The sequence below is a fragment of the Lepisosteus oculatus genome, chromosome 14 (genome assembly GCF_040954835.1).
Source record: "Lepisosteus oculatus isolate fLepOcu1 chromosome 14, fLepOcu1.hap2, whole genome shotgun sequence".
Taxonomy (NCBI): domain Eukaryota; kingdom Metazoa; phylum Chordata; class Actinopteri; order Semionotiformes; family Lepisosteidae; genus Lepisosteus; species Lepisosteus oculatus.
Window position 1 is genome coordinate 43,149,277 of NC_090709.1, and position 14,878 is coordinate 43,164,154.

The window sequence follows — 14,878 nt, forward strand, 5'->3', positions numbered from 1 at the left end:
CTTCAGAGAGCACACTACATAGTGATGACATCTTTCTGTATGATCAGGACAGGAGCTGCAGGTCCACTGTGTTGTGGCTGCAGTACAGTTTTAGCTTATTATTACAATACTTTTTAACAGCGACAGATTCTTAAGATCACGAGGTGTTTATATTATTTCAGTATTAAGCTGTTACTACATTCGGAACTGTCCCATAGGATTCAGTGTTCCATTAGTTTGGCACTAAACTGCTTAGTCTATTGCAGGAATTGTACTTAGTCCTGTCTCCTGTCCTGTAGTGTCCTCTAGAGGGCAGCAGCTGTTTCCTTGGGCTCATTGCAATTGGGAACATTGTGATTACTGAGCAGGGCACTTAAGTCAGCAGACGAGCGCGTTGCAAATCGGTATTAATCTGGCGTACAGAGCTGCATGCTAATCTCTGGATCATCTCCAGTTAATGTGATACTGTTCTTACCTTGCAGTTGACCCAATCTGAATACTGGCACCAACCCTGTTATTACAAAGAAACTTCTTGTGTATCTACCGTGATACATAAGTTTGGTGGAGAGGTTTGGCAGCCCATATTCAGTCAAAGATTTGTGTGCAGATCACTGTGATATATAGGCATCAACAAACTGACAAATACAATATTAAATGTTTAACTGATAAAACCCAAATGAACCAAACATGTATAAATTAGTGGTGGAAAGGAGTCTTTTTATATAGCAAAAGGTCTCTTATCCTTTGGTAAGAACGTTGGGTATATAACCCATTGTCCTCAATATTAGAAATGAACCCTTGAGCATTGCCGTTGTACCAACGATCCTCAAAAGTGCTGCCATTACCACTGTTCCATAAAATCCTAACATTACCTGTCTTGCATAAATTGTAGAACATGCCATCACATTTCAGTTGCTTCTCAGTAGCAGTTTGATCTATTATCACCCTACTCCCCACATCATAACCTTCACTCTTCTAATTCTGGTCTCCTAACTGTCCCCCAAGCCCGTCTACACTGTATGGGTGACAGGGCCTTCTCCTGTTATGCCCCCAAGCTCTGGAACTCTCTCCCCAAGGATACCAGAGTCACCTTCCCTAAACTCCTTCAAATTCAGACTCAACAGCTTGTTCTGTAGAAGAGCCTTTACTGAACTGGTTCCATTCTTTACCCCTCTGCTTCTACTTTCCTTAGTACCACCATCCATGGTCTCCTCTGTCTATTGGAATAGTTTTATCCTGTGTATTCTTATTGTAATTAAGACAAGTGCTTTGAGAAGCCACCTTTGGAACCATTATATAAAATAGTTTATCCTAAATCATTGAAGCTTTAATAGGGCAGTGCAGTAGGGCTAAAGATTAACTGTTAGTGGGCCAGCAGGATTTGTGTTAATTATAGGTAGTCACAAAGGAAGACTAGGATTCACTTGAAATTCATGACATGGGACACTGAAACAGTGGAGAGTCTTTGTGTAGTAAGCGTTCAGTCTCAATCTACACCGTCTGTACTGCTGGTAGAGGTAGTTGTGAACACCTGTCTTCCGGATCAAGTGCTGGGATCTCCAGTCTCAATCCTAATACTTCTCATGACTGTCCACTACCACTGCTGTGAAACCAACACCCATAAGACAAGACCTCCGAGATTCTAACTGCACCATTATTCACTGATGTTCACACACCAGTATTGTTCCTCTGCTAAGGAAGGAAGGCCTACTTTACACCAAGCCCCTGTTGACAATTCCTTCCTTGTGTTTATTTTAGTCAGTTTGTGCAGCCCAGAATAGGACACCAGATCTCACTCTTACTGGGCACTACAGTAGCAACTCACTCCATAAGCACTACCCCTCTAGGAAACAGGAGGACTGCCAGTATATTGAACACCTCTGTCTCTCCCCCAGTAAAAAAGTCACAATGACCTGCCCAAGGAATAGTGCAGCTATCTTCCCCCAGTACAACGCTTTATTACTCCAGCCATTTTCAGTCCTCATTGGCAGCAATACAGGAAGCATTCTTGAAAGGGGAACCCCCACAAATACTTCCCTTGAATTCCTCCACCCCATTCAAACCTATAAACCATAAAGAAACAAGGGCAGGCAGAAGGGTCTTTCACAGCTTTATTGAGATGTTGCCATTACAAGGCAAGTGGAGGCAGGAGAGTCACAAGGGCCAGGCTGGAGCCTTCATTCAGGCACCTGGGGAGGAAGGAGAACAATCCAGCTACACTGCAGGACACCACCCCTACAGGAGCTCCTCCTGCCAGACCCTACCTGTCCACTGGCCAACATCTCCAAAGTCCTCTGCTCCCTCCACATCCTCACTGGTGCTCTCAGCATCTTCACTGGAGCTCTGAGGGTCTCCCTCCTCATCCTCAGTCCAGTCAGCTCCCACATCCAGAGGAGCTTCTACTGGTGCCACAGCCACCCGACTACTGGTCACCAGGCTCCTGGTACCTGTGGACAAGCAGCACCCAGGAGTGAGGGATCCGCTATACCCAGAGACCCACAGTCTACTCATCTAAACGGTCCCTTTGTCCAGCACGGGATCATTCCTCAGTTGTCCAAGCATGGTTGTCTCTTGGGCAGAGATGCATCCACAAGGGATAGAGAACCAGACCCACCTTCATTCCGACTGCCAGCACACCTGGACTCACAGCAGGCACAGACCTCATGGTCACCATACAGCTCCTCCCACCTGGAGGAGAGGAGGAGGACAGGTGAAGCCTAAACCTGGCATGTCCCAGAGCACCCTCAGCAAGCTCCTTGCAGAAGTACCTCTTAGCCTCCCTGTTGTAGGTGCAGGACTTGGTCCCTGGTGTTGCTTTAGCAGGAGCCACAGCCATGACACAGTGCATGTACAGCTCAGTCACTTCATGCTGCAAGAGGGAAGGTCACAGCATTAAGGGATCAAGGCCAATAGAGGGACAGAGAAGGACCTTCTGCCATCAGTGAAGGCAAGCTGGCAGCTCTAGGCACTACAGCTGCCACAGTCTGGTTCACATCTAGATCATGGATGGAAAAGCAGACAATGGATCAGTAGAGCAAGAAGGCTGAGCAGCCTTTGAGAGCAGTACCTTCCTGGACAGCTTCTTCTGGAAGAGGAAGGCATCAATTGTGAAGCGGAGCACATCCTTCTGCTTGGAGGGGACAAACCTGGACAGGCAGCCATCTGCCTTGCTGTCCACCATGCACCTGGGGACAAGGACAAGGATGAACCCCTGCAGGCTCTCAGGGCTCCTGCCCACCTCCCCTCCCAGAAGGGGCCGTACCCCAAGTTGTCGATCACAGGGAAACGGGGCTGGGAGTGCTGGTCTGGTTTCTCCGTTACGTAACACGAGTGGATGTACAGCCTCTGCTCTGCTGTGGCAAAGTAGGCAGTGGCCTGGAAGTACATGGGCTGACCCAGGAAGTACTCATCCTTAGGAGAGAGCCGGACCCAGCGGGCTGGAGAGAGAGAGGCAGCATTACACCTCCACACAGCACCCCCTGCAGGCAGGAGGAGCCACTCACTCAAGGAGCTTACAGTTGGTGGTGAGCAGCACAAAGCTGTGTTTGTTCTTCAGGTCCTTGAAGAAGGTCCTTCTCCTGGCCCACGTGGGGACATAGCCAACCTTGTAGGAGTAGTGGAACCTGCAGAACAGAGGGGATGAGGGGCATCTGGACACTTTCCTAGCGGCTTCTCAGCAGCAGAGCCCTGCCTACCTGTTGTAGGAGCACTTGACCGGCACAGAGAAGGGAATGAAGCGATGCACAGGTGCACTGGAGGAGGGCGGGGCATAGCGGAGAGTGTTGGAGTACACCAGGCGGCCCTGGACAACCTGCAGGGTCACAGAGGAAGGGATATTCCCAGGAAAGGCAACCCCGACACTGGCCCTACAGCTCACGTCGATACACTGCCTGTAGATGAAGACCCGCTTACCGATCGCTCGGTGCCGCACTCGTGAAGCCCGTAGATGAAGTAGAAGTAACTGCGTGTGGTTCGGCTGACGCTGCAGTTGCCCAAGGTCACCTCCGATGGCCGACAGCTGAAGCCGAACAGAAGCCGACTGACCCTCACGTACATCCTGCTGGAGTCGCACCACACAGCCACTCCTCGGGTGCCCCCGATGGCCGGGCGAGCCGGCTGCCGCCCTCGCTGGGGAGGAAACAGGACGCTCTTGATGTAGGCGGGTAAGGGGCGGCTGCCGGCTTCGGGCTTCATCTTCTCCTTGTCGAAGTAGGGCGAGTACGCGTCTCTGGACACGGGAAGGCGGCGAAAGTCGGGAGCCAAGGACTGCGAGTCGTTCTCGCTTGCAGACAGGTCTTCGGAGGGCGCATCTGCCAGGTTCAAGTCCTCCAACTGGGCTGCGTCTTCAGGAGCCGGGAGGTCGGCCTGGAGCGCCAATTCCCGAGAGTCCCAGCCAGCCGGCCCGGCGGAAACCAGTGCGGGGAGCCCGGCCCCTGTGCACAGGCACAGCATAAAGAGAAACGAGCGCATCGCCAAATTAACGTCCCGCTCAATTGCTACAGGAGTAAAATAAGTAAACCACAAAACTGTGTTGAAGCAAGAAAGCATAAAGTGTGAACGCGGTGACTAGGTTTTTATACTGGCAGGACCTGTTACCGCACACCTGGTCACACAATCAACACAATCAATTACATACAGAGATCCGGATTGTTCTCAGCGTCTAATTAGAACCTGATTTCAGTCTGAGGCGGGACTCCGTGAAGCCGCCTGAACATTTTCCCGTGTGTATCTGACCTCAGCGGAGGAGTTCCACGCAATTTCGACAGAATTAAATCACCCACACGTGTAAAATTTGCTCAGATTAATTTATTGTTCAATTAGTTTCTAATTTCCGTGGAAAGTGTGTTAAACTCGCTGTCAGACAGAATACGGAACATGCGACACGTCCGTCCACACTTTCTTTTATCGAGGGGGCTGTTCTATCAACACGTACCGCAATGAAAATAATTTTACTATTTTTCATGTGTAATTGCATGTCATATTAAAATGTGTAATACAAGCATTAAAGAAATACTGATCAGCTTTTGACATTATCTGATAATTTGTCTGATTTTCCAGAGATTGCTTTTGCTTCGCAGCACTGAGAACCTATGGAAGCCCGTTTCCGCCAGGGAGTAAAAAAAACGCACTATGGTATCTCAGAATTGTGACTTAGAATCATAGAATTGCGACCTAAAAACTCAGAATTTTGACTTTATCTCTCACATTTGCGACTTCGAAAAGCCCATATTTCATTGTCTGACCTTTTGTTATTGTAACGAATTCGGGTTCTAGGGCTTGTGCCCTCGCCGCTCCCACCCTACTTCGTGCCTCACTCTATTGGCTCAAACCCAGGTCTTGCTAGCTAGAACCCGAATCCGTTACAATAACAAAAGGACAGACAATGAAATATGGGCTATTTCGAAGTTGCAAATGTGAGATATAAAGTCGGAGTTGTGAGTTACTAAGTCGCAATTCTGAGTTACTTAGTCGGAATTCTGCGATACCATAGCGCGTTGTTTTGTAACTCCCTGGCGGAAACGGGCTTTCATACATTTCAATTAGTCTGATCAGTGCAGGACAAGTTAATGTAGAATCATTACTATGTCTGTCTCTTGTTTGTATATAAATGAATGTCTTTGACAACTTAATGTTAGTTTTTAATTTAGTTTTACGATGTAGGTCATGTGTTAACATATGCACGAGCATACGAAATGTCTCACTCCTGATTCAGCTCATGCTCCATAGGAGAGAAGAGATTCCTCCTGCTTCTCGTACAATCATATCAGAACAGAAGCCCGTGTCGCCCAGCTCTGATTCAAGAGCGACTCGCATCTTCAGCCCTTTTTTTATTCGTGATCCTAATTTTCTTTAGTTATGATCAATATTGAACTTTTTCTACATAAAACGACAATAATCAAACATGCAGGCAGACTTTTAAAAAGTATTAGGAGCTGACAGGGTGCCCCTTTGGAATAGTTGTCAGAAAATGTGAGAAAAGGAAAGGTACGTAAGCTCTCACACACAGCATTAGAGATTGGCATCTGATGGAAAAAAAAAACTACCTGTCTCCCCAGCATTTAACGGTGCTGTTGTTTTGATTTTACATATTGTTAGCATTTTAATGAATTGTTAAAAGATTGATACACAAATCGCTAAATAAGAAAACGTAAAAACCCTCGCTGTAAGCAATTGGCCATTCATATTCCTGAATTTTAAATCCCTGTGTTTTTCTGTATCCGAATGCCTGGTGCAGCTAATTTGAAAGCAGAGTCTACCATTTACAGAAGCGTATTGTTGCCACCAAGGAAAAAAAATCCTGAGTTTACAGGAGTAAAGAGGAAACAAATGCAAACACCGTTTAGAAAAAACACACACGTCTCAGGCCTTAACCATGACAAGGATAGGATTTGAACCTAGACGAGCAGAGCACAATGAATTAGCAATCCAAAAAGTGACTCCTGTTTAACTTTCTTTTCGCTTGCTCGATTTGTAGTACGCTCCTAAATCCTTACAACCAATAAACAAAACGGCTTCATGTGCCACAGCATTCTGCTGCAGGTACGGTTTGCACCGTGTATTAGGCGAACCCGAATTAAATATTTCAAATATGTGAAGAATTTCATGAAACCTGAAAAAAGATCACATGTCAGCAATTCAGAGCCTGTAGGCAGCTTCAACAGAACAAAACGATCTGAAGCCGCAATAATTTCATAGAGTTTATTATGACACTCTAACCACGTTGTTGCTATTACTGCTACTTCTGCTGCCGTTGCTTTAAACTCTACTCAGCGGGCAAGTAAAGTTGTACAAAGAATATACTACTTTGAGCCGTCCAAATTCCATTATGTGAATTTAAGCTTTTTTTTTATTAATAACAGCATTAGTAATACAATGCGTGCTCAGAAACCTTACTTATTAGCTTATGAAGCAATAGTGTTTCGACAATTTGCGGTCTTCAAAAAGTAAACGCTGAAGTTTTTATACTTCCTTGTGAGCAGATCACCTTTGATTTAGAAAAGGAAAACTTACTCCTCTGTTGCTTTCATTGCAATATCTGAATCGAGACCCAAGCGCTAAGAAAGCTGAAAAACGCAGAAGTCATAAACCCGATTTTAATTTAGACACACATTTTCTAATGCAGCCTTCATTACAAGACAGTCTATTTCTCGAAAGCGTGTTATGTAAAAAAGAGAAAAACGAAAATATATGGATGACAATATTTAAAAGCTTAAGATTTTACTTTTGAGAAACTGTCATTTTATGTATCTAGACGCTTTTCAACCACTGCTTTTTGAACTTTGCTGTGCTTCCTGAATCATTTTCAGCGTTATAAACTGGGTGTGGAAGTAGCGATCACTTTGTAGAGCAGTTGATAGACTGGAGCTGTTCAGACTACTCTTGTTATTTCTCAAATGCTTCCATCATTTTTCTGTCAGGCTAGGACGCGAGTGTGTACATGTGTTTGGTTTTCGTTTCACTGATTCCCATTGAAGATTTGTGAATTAACAAGGAAAGAATCAGTTGCCTCGGAAAGCAGAAGGTTTGGTTCTCAACGATCTTGAAGACACGCCCATGTAGTGCAGCGTGTGATATTTGTACTATAAAAGACCAAGTGCTCAAAGTGACGTCTGCGTTTGCCGTTGAAACTTTTAATCTCGGGCGCACTTTTAGAAAGCAAAGATAGAGCAGTTGTGTTGAATCACACTATGACAGCTGTCAGCAGAGTGGCGCGTGCTGGGCCCATAACCCAGAGGTCGATAGATCGAAACCATCCTCTGTTATGTATTTTTCATGCACGATTGATAAGCACACCATCAGTTTAATGAAGTGCATTAAAACTGATTTTTCTCTCGTGTGTATGCAAGCTTCACACTTACGGTACTCTTTCATCTTTACCAATAGCAGATGCCCAAATGTATATTTTGGTTGTTCTGCGATCCTTGATAGTTTCCTCAAATCCTTCAAATAAACATCCATATCAAACCAATTGTGTTTATATATATTACAATTAAGGTACATATTAAAAATATCAACGCACATTTGTATAATGCTCATTTAATAATAATTGTCAAAGATTGTCAAGTTCTCCAACAAATGAACAAATGATCGACAAATGATGATTAATCTCTTCTTGAATATAATCTCAAAAAAGAACCATTAAGGTTTACTAAGATCAAAGCTTAATCAGTGTATTAAGTTTAGCTTGCATCATAGTAATTGAGCAATAAAGTCTGTCCTAATTAAAGAGTACCCAAAGTTTGAAAGTACAACATAGAATAAGAGTACCTTTAATTGCTCTAAAAAGATTTGTGTCTCCCAGGCACCTCTTTTGTCTTTGATCTTTCTGGTTTGTGCCAGCGAAGTTGAATTCCATCATCAATTTGTCTTAAGTCTGAAAACCAAATTATGACTGAGCTTAGACATTTCTCAAGCGAGTTTTCACTCAACGTTTATTTACTCAAATATTTAGTATCAAATGTACTTCTGTAATCCTTATATTTTAAAAGACAATTTAGCAGTTTTACACCTTGCAAATTCAGTGGTTAACAAGGTATCTTTAAGCTAAATTTTGTGGATATTTTAACTTGATCAAAGTAAAAATGTAATGTAAAAACATTAAAAAAGTCTATAAGCAATACCTTAACAACACTGTGAACACACTTTCTTTGAAATCACTGTTGCCTACTCTCCAAAGTTGGTTTATCTGGAAATAATATTATATTAGAAATAATATTAGAAGCTATTTTTACTACTGGATCTTCACTAATCAACTAATCAGACATACCCATTACACATTTTCACATTTTAACTCCACTTTTCTGCAGTATTTGCTAAGTCCTAGAATACAAAGTGGCAATATTTCAAAGTTCAAAAGTGGTAGTAATTTCTTAGAACATGAAGCTTTTTATAAAACACTTTATTTTGGCATTAAAAAATTAGCAAGATTATACATTATAAACTAAAAATAAGAATGTGTGCCAGAGATGGATCCTATTAATCAGATGTAAGCTGTCATATAATGACCTATCTGTAACCTATAATACTAGTAGTGAATATTTTCTACACCACAGAGAGAATATAATATCATACCAGTAGGTTTTGATTGTCCATGTTGTCAAGGACTCACTTGTGTGTACAGGACTCTTCCATTGTGCTCAGCCTCTTGAAGTAGAATTGGGAGTTCACCAGTTCTGTACACTTTCCCACATGCCTCAGTTCATCTCTGATCTCTATCAGGAGACCCAATCCCCGAAACTCTGAAATCATTCACATTTTGTATCAGCATTTGTAAGGAATTAGGTCAGGATTTTTTTTACACTATTGTTATATTAGCATTACTGTAGTGTTGCTAATGTGCTACATGCAATTTATAATCCTAAAAATGTATAATTCCCACATTTGTAGTTGATTTTGTGTGATCTTCACCTTCACATTATTTTATATGCCATTTATTGCTTATTAACGTACTATTTTTAATCAAAATAATATTAAGACCTGTATGCATTCAAATAGTATTATCATTATTTATACTTACGCATCAAAAGAAGATTGCTGAGAAAAACATGACAGTATTTAACCTAAATGGCAAACAACAAATATCAGCAATGCATTGTGGTATATAACCAGAAAAGATGCTGTGTTAGATATGTTTTTAATTTCAATTATATATGCATTTATTAATGTTGTCAATATTATTACAGTTGCAATTTAACCATGGTGAGAATCCCTGCCTGTCATACAGGAGAATGGGGTTTGATTCCTGACAGGGAGCTAAGGAGCTTTAAAGCATCAAAGTGACATAAGAAAAGTCATTGTCAGAAGTGGGATATGAAAACAAGCCACCAGGGGAGACCGATGTAATAACTTCACCAGAAATATATTGAAAACAAATGGGCTGTCACTAAGGAAATTCATAGAGAAATACAGGTCCCACCATAAAACACCATAAGGAGTGCAAAATATGTTAAGTTATTTCTGTACTTCATCAGTGTCGGTAAAAGAGGGACTCAAGGACACAAAGACTCTAGTTTGGGATTCAGGCTGAGAAAGGGAAGTGTGACTTTGGACACAGGGCATTGCATAGAGGAACAAATGGCGCAACGAAACAAAATGCCAAAACCCCAGATTGAACCAGGGACCTTTAGAGCATCAGTCTAAGGCTTTCTCAGCTGAGCTATTTCAACCTCTGTTTACAATCTAACCTCTGCTGTCTGCAGTAGCCTCCCAAAGTTCCAGCATGAGTGCACGAAGAGGAGTGGTAGAGTGTTACGTAATCCAGCTCAGCTCTCTGAAGTTTGGTAGATACATCTTCTTCCTGAGTAATGTAGGATCAACTTCTTCAGGCTGGAGGAAGGGCTTGCATTTCGGCAGTAGTAACTGACTGAGTAATGACTTCTAGGACCTGGTCTTATCAGGTTGCTTTGCCACATTTGTCAGTTCTGCTGAAAAGACCTGTCTCTAGGAAATTTAGGAAGCAGAAGAATGACTATCTGAAAGGTGACATGATCTGCTGCCTGTTTGATGTGATCATGAATGACACAGGAAATTCGAATTATTGCAATAAGACAAAACAAGATCCATAAAACACTGGCAGAAGTGCAAAATGTGAGAAGATAAAAAGACACCTGTTTCTGCCCGCTTTCAAAAAGGGGATCTTGCCCATGTGTGATGAACGTGATAATCACAATATTACAGAAATGACAGCAGCATTGAACATGGCGAGACGTGAAAGATTGTTAATTCCCTTCAAATACTCACAGTGTGTTTATTCTGCTGTATTAATTTACTGTGCTCATTAGGCAGTTACAAACCTGTTATCTACACACTGCTCCCAGAGCTGGATAGGTGACTCCACATTCTATAGCTCTCTAGCAAAAGAGGAAGTCAGACTATAGAAATGGAGAAAATCTCCTCTTCAGAATGTGGAAATATATTCCTGAGAGAAGTCCTTTCTCGACGTTCAACACTCTCTGCAAGTCACCCATTCCCACCTTGCGCAGTGTAGTGGTTATCACATTCTCTTAACACACCAAAGGGTTTCAGTTTGAAAGCGGGCGAAAACAAGTGATCACTTTTCGCACATTTGTCACTGCTGAGGTTGCTTTATGGGTCTATTTTCTACACTGTGCTGATCAATTGGAAATCAAATGGCAAAAAAGACCCGTTCCCACACCTAAGGTCAAATATTAGGAATGAAAACTGCTCGAGTTTATGGAAGCACACAGCTTTATCAAGATTTCCAAGTGCAAGATCTTTTTATTCATAAAATACCCTATTTATGTTGTATGAGAAATATTAATATTAATACAGAATCTTTTTTCACCAAATAAATGGGCTTCCTGACTTCAGAAAGCCTTCTAGACAAATACTAAAAGAGCAAATATTCCATTTGGTAAATGAAATGAAAACACATACCCTACCAAACCTTGAGTACAGGCCATTCAGGGTGATAATACAAAACCATTTATAATTCAACAAATAAAACCTGTCAACTGGTAATCACCACTTATCATAATAAAATAAGTAGCAATACACAGTAGGGGACTCTTGGGTGCAAGTTAAATCCATGCAAGAAGGGGGTTTAGTGTTATATTTCCAAATCAGATATGCAAATGAGAGATCTGGCCCAGCCAATCTCAAAGCTCCCTTGGTCTGGAATGGAGCTGCTCCCCTCTTCTAGTTATTCACACTGGAGTTAGGTTACATATTAGCACATTTCATCTAACAGTTGCTCCAGAAACAAAAACGTAAACAAATGACCTGGAATGTTACCACACCTATTAGAATGTAGTTCAACAGATAACTTGTAAACCTTGTCATAAGATTTTTTTTGTTCTACACAATATACTTTATTCCGCAAAAAAAAAAATCTCAAAAGGAACATCTCACACATATTAACACTCCATGTAATAAAAAACAACGGCGTAACGGAGATTGATTGTCCATTATCAATCTTTGCAAGTGGGGGCGGATTTGCGCAATTAAGAGAGTCCCTCCAAACCTACCACTCGCTATTGTCCTTTAATCCCTGTATAGGGCCCAAAGTCCTTTCCAGCGCTCCCTCGCCGTGGGGAAACCCCATTTGGCGACTAGGCGCTTCGTCCTCCTCCTGAGGTCCGATGGGCTCCCGCAGCGCCCGACAGAGGTTGCAGTAGAAGATGCAGTCGAGTTTCAGAGGGAAATGTGGGACATCTCGACCACCTTCCTCGACCGGCTGACACATCCGGTTTCTCGTGATGTACTCGTACTTGCCGCCCCAGACGAAGCCGAAGATCATCCCTTGCAGCGCTCATCTGAGTCTGGCCGGCAGCGGGTACACCACCGCCAGGTAAACCAAAGCCGGCAGGATGTCTGCTTTCAACACCATCACTTTCCCTGTGTAGGACAGCGACCGCGTTTTCCACAGACCCAGCTTCGCGTTCACCTTGGCGATCCTCTCGGTCCAGTTGTTGGTCTTGTTGTCCTGGCTCTGGAAGGAAACCCCCAGTATTTTGAGGGGCTCCGTGCAGAGCTCGAGACCCTCCGGCGCCGTCGTCCTGTGCTTCCAGGGCCCGAAGAACTTCAGTTTGCTCTTTCGGCGGTTGAGCTTCGACCCCGAGGCTCTGGAGTATTGCTCCATGACCTGCAGGGCCCTCCTCAACCCCCTGTCCGACCTCAGGAACAGCGTCATGTCGTCAGCGAACTGGGAGATCTTCAGGGTTTCCCCCGCGCCTCCCGGTATCTCCAGGCCGTCGATGACAGGGTCCCGTCTCACCGTCTCTGCTAAGGGCTCTTGAAGAGCAGGGAGATGATGCCCTCCCTCATGGTGTCTCCGAGTTTCCCCCGGCGGAAGATCTCCTGCGCCACTTCCACCAGATCTGCCGCCAGGGTGTCCCAGAAGCAGGTGTAGAATTCCTTGGGGAGTCCGTCCGGCCCCGGCACCTTGCCATTCTCCATGGACAAGAGCGCCGCCTTCAGCTCCTCGGCCGCAATCGGACCCTCCAAGTCCTCCCTCACCTCCTCCGGTACTCGTGCCTTCAGCTCCTCCAGAAAAGCATCGCCTGCCTCCACCTCCGTCTGCTTTTCTGAAAAGAGCTCCGTGTAGAAAGCGGTGGCCGCTTCTACTTTGTCGCTCTCGTCCAGCACTTCCTCTCCATCTCCTCGTCTCAGGCCGTGGATCACCCTCTTTTTCTGGGCTCCTCGGACCTGATTGAGTTTGTGGAGCCTCTCCTTCAGGTCCCGTGCCCGGGCTGAATTGAAGGCTCCTCCCCCGTTAGCCGAGCTGTACTCCTCCTCTAGTTGTCTCTGGAGTCGTGCAGCTTCCTTCCTCTCCCTGGCCGCCTTCCGTCTGCAGTACATCTGCACCAGGGTTCGGGTCCTGTCCTTCACTGACTCCCACCATTCCACCATGGAGCTGTAGCCGTCTCTCAGATCGACCCAGCTCGCGTAGTCTTTACGGAACAGTGCCTTGAAGTCGTCTTCCTCCAGTATCTCCCGGTTCAGCTTCCAGTACCCACGACCGAATGCCGGCAGGTTGGTGTTAGCCACCACCGTCAAGCGCTCGTGGCTGGAATACCACTCCGGGGACACCGTCGCCGACTCCAGGGAGCAGGTCGTGTGCAGAAAGATGTAGTCCAGGCGGCTGCACACTCCCCGGGAGTTTTTCCATGTCGTTCCGGCGTCGTTAGGGCGGCACCGTCTGAAACCGTCTACCAGGGAGAACTGCTTGAGTAGCGACTCCAGCTCTGCCGAGCTAGCGTCGCTCCCCTTCTCCCGGTCGACGTTGAAGTCCCCGCCGAGCACCACCTGTCTGTTGGTGGTGCAGCAGCTGGCCAGGTCAGCAAACACTTCCTTCCGGATAGAGGGTTCCGTCGGAGCATAGACGTTAATTGCTCTCAACTTCTGCCCCCTCCAGTCGATGTCTGCGACCAGGATCCGGCCCTGCACCACCGAGAAGGAGGAAACCAGCGTCATCTCTGGGTTTCTGAGGAGGATTCTCACTCAGGAAGAGTGGACCCCTCCTACGCTCCAGCATGATTCTCCCTTCGTCCATTCCCTGGTGAATGTCAGCTTGTCGCTTTCATCCTTCAGGTGGACCTCCTGTAAGAAACAAACTGAGAAAGACTTTGAGACCAGATCATGAAAGACTCCCCATCTTTTCACCGGGTCTCTTAGCCCTCTCACGTTAGTTGTTAGAAAGGTAAGTTTCACAATCATGATTAAACAAGTGAAAGTTGAACCTCCTCTCTTTGTGCTTACAGTGGAAAACTTGGGAGTCTACATCTGGGCACTGTTTAGCCTAGATGTAACTCCTCTCGTTCGGGTCCTGGGGGGAATATGCTGGGCTCCGTCCAGGTCTCGCTGGGGACTGAAAGGTAAACATGCTGGACAGGTCCAGCCCTACCATCAGTCCCAGCTCCAGGGCGGCTTCAAAGTAATCTTGTCTTCCTCGAGGATACTCTCCGCCACCGCTTCGGGAAGGCTTTTTTCTTCCCTTTCTCCAGGAGTTTCGGGGACCTCCAGTTGCTCCTGGGCCTTGGGGGAGGGGGGCTCCACTTCCTGGGCTGCCTCTTCCTGTTGTTCCTGGGCCTCAGGGGAGGGGGTTCCGACTTCCTGGGCTGCCTCTTCCTGTTGTCCCTGGGCCTCGGGGGAGGGGGTAACCTCTTCCTGGGCTGCCTCCTCCTGTTGTCCGTGGGACTCGGGGGAGGGGGGTTCCGTTTCCTGGGCTGTCACTTCCTGTCATCTTTGGGCCTCGGGGGGGCGGGTTTCCATTTCCTGGGCTGCCTCCTCCGGTTGTTCCTGGGCCTCGGGGGAAGAAAGTTCCGTTTCCTCTAGGACGAGGAAACGGTTCTCCCTTACCACTGTAGGAAAACCGGCTCAGGGACGCCAAATATGTAAGAAAACCGGCTCAGGGACGCCAAATATGTAATCATAGTGG

The 14,878-nt window shown here is 45.4% G+C and overlaps 1 protein-coding gene and 1 non-coding gene across 3 annotated transcripts; both read right to left on the bottom strand.

Annotated features, from left to right (window-relative positions):
• Nucleotides 1-2,076: 2,076 nt before the first annotated feature.
• Nucleotides 2,077-4,594, bottom strand: LOC138243266 (zona pellucida sperm-binding protein 3-like). 2 transcript variants are annotated; one of them, XM_069198814.1, is made up of 9 exons: nt 3,892-4,593; nt 3,675-3,790; nt 3,496-3,602; nt 3,242-3,416; nt 3,047-3,164; nt 2,748-2,848; nt 2,594-2,667; nt 2,244-2,426; nt 2,077-2,168 (listed from the first exon to the last, which is right to left on the bottom strand). In XM_069198814.1, exons 1-9 carry the CDS (start codon nt 4,525-4,527, stop codon nt 2,161-2,163), a joined length of 1,518 nt encoding a protein of 505 aa, XP_069054915.1. In that variant the 5' UTR covers nt 4,528-4,593; the 3' UTR covers nt 2,077-2,160. The 2 variants fall into 2 exon arrangements, with proteins under 2 accessions (XP_069054915.1, XP_069054914.1); XM_069198813.1 differs by having other exon boundaries at nt 2,077-2,426; nt 3,892-4,594.
• A 6,697-nt stretch (nt 4,595-11,291) lies between these two features.
• On the bottom strand, nt 11,292-11,347 carry LOC138243755 (U7 small nuclear RNA). The gene has a single exon (XR_011192373.1). It is a non-coding gene; the product is annotated as a U7 small nuclear RNA (small nuclear RNA).
• Nucleotides 11,348-14,878: the final 3,531 nt, after the last annotated feature.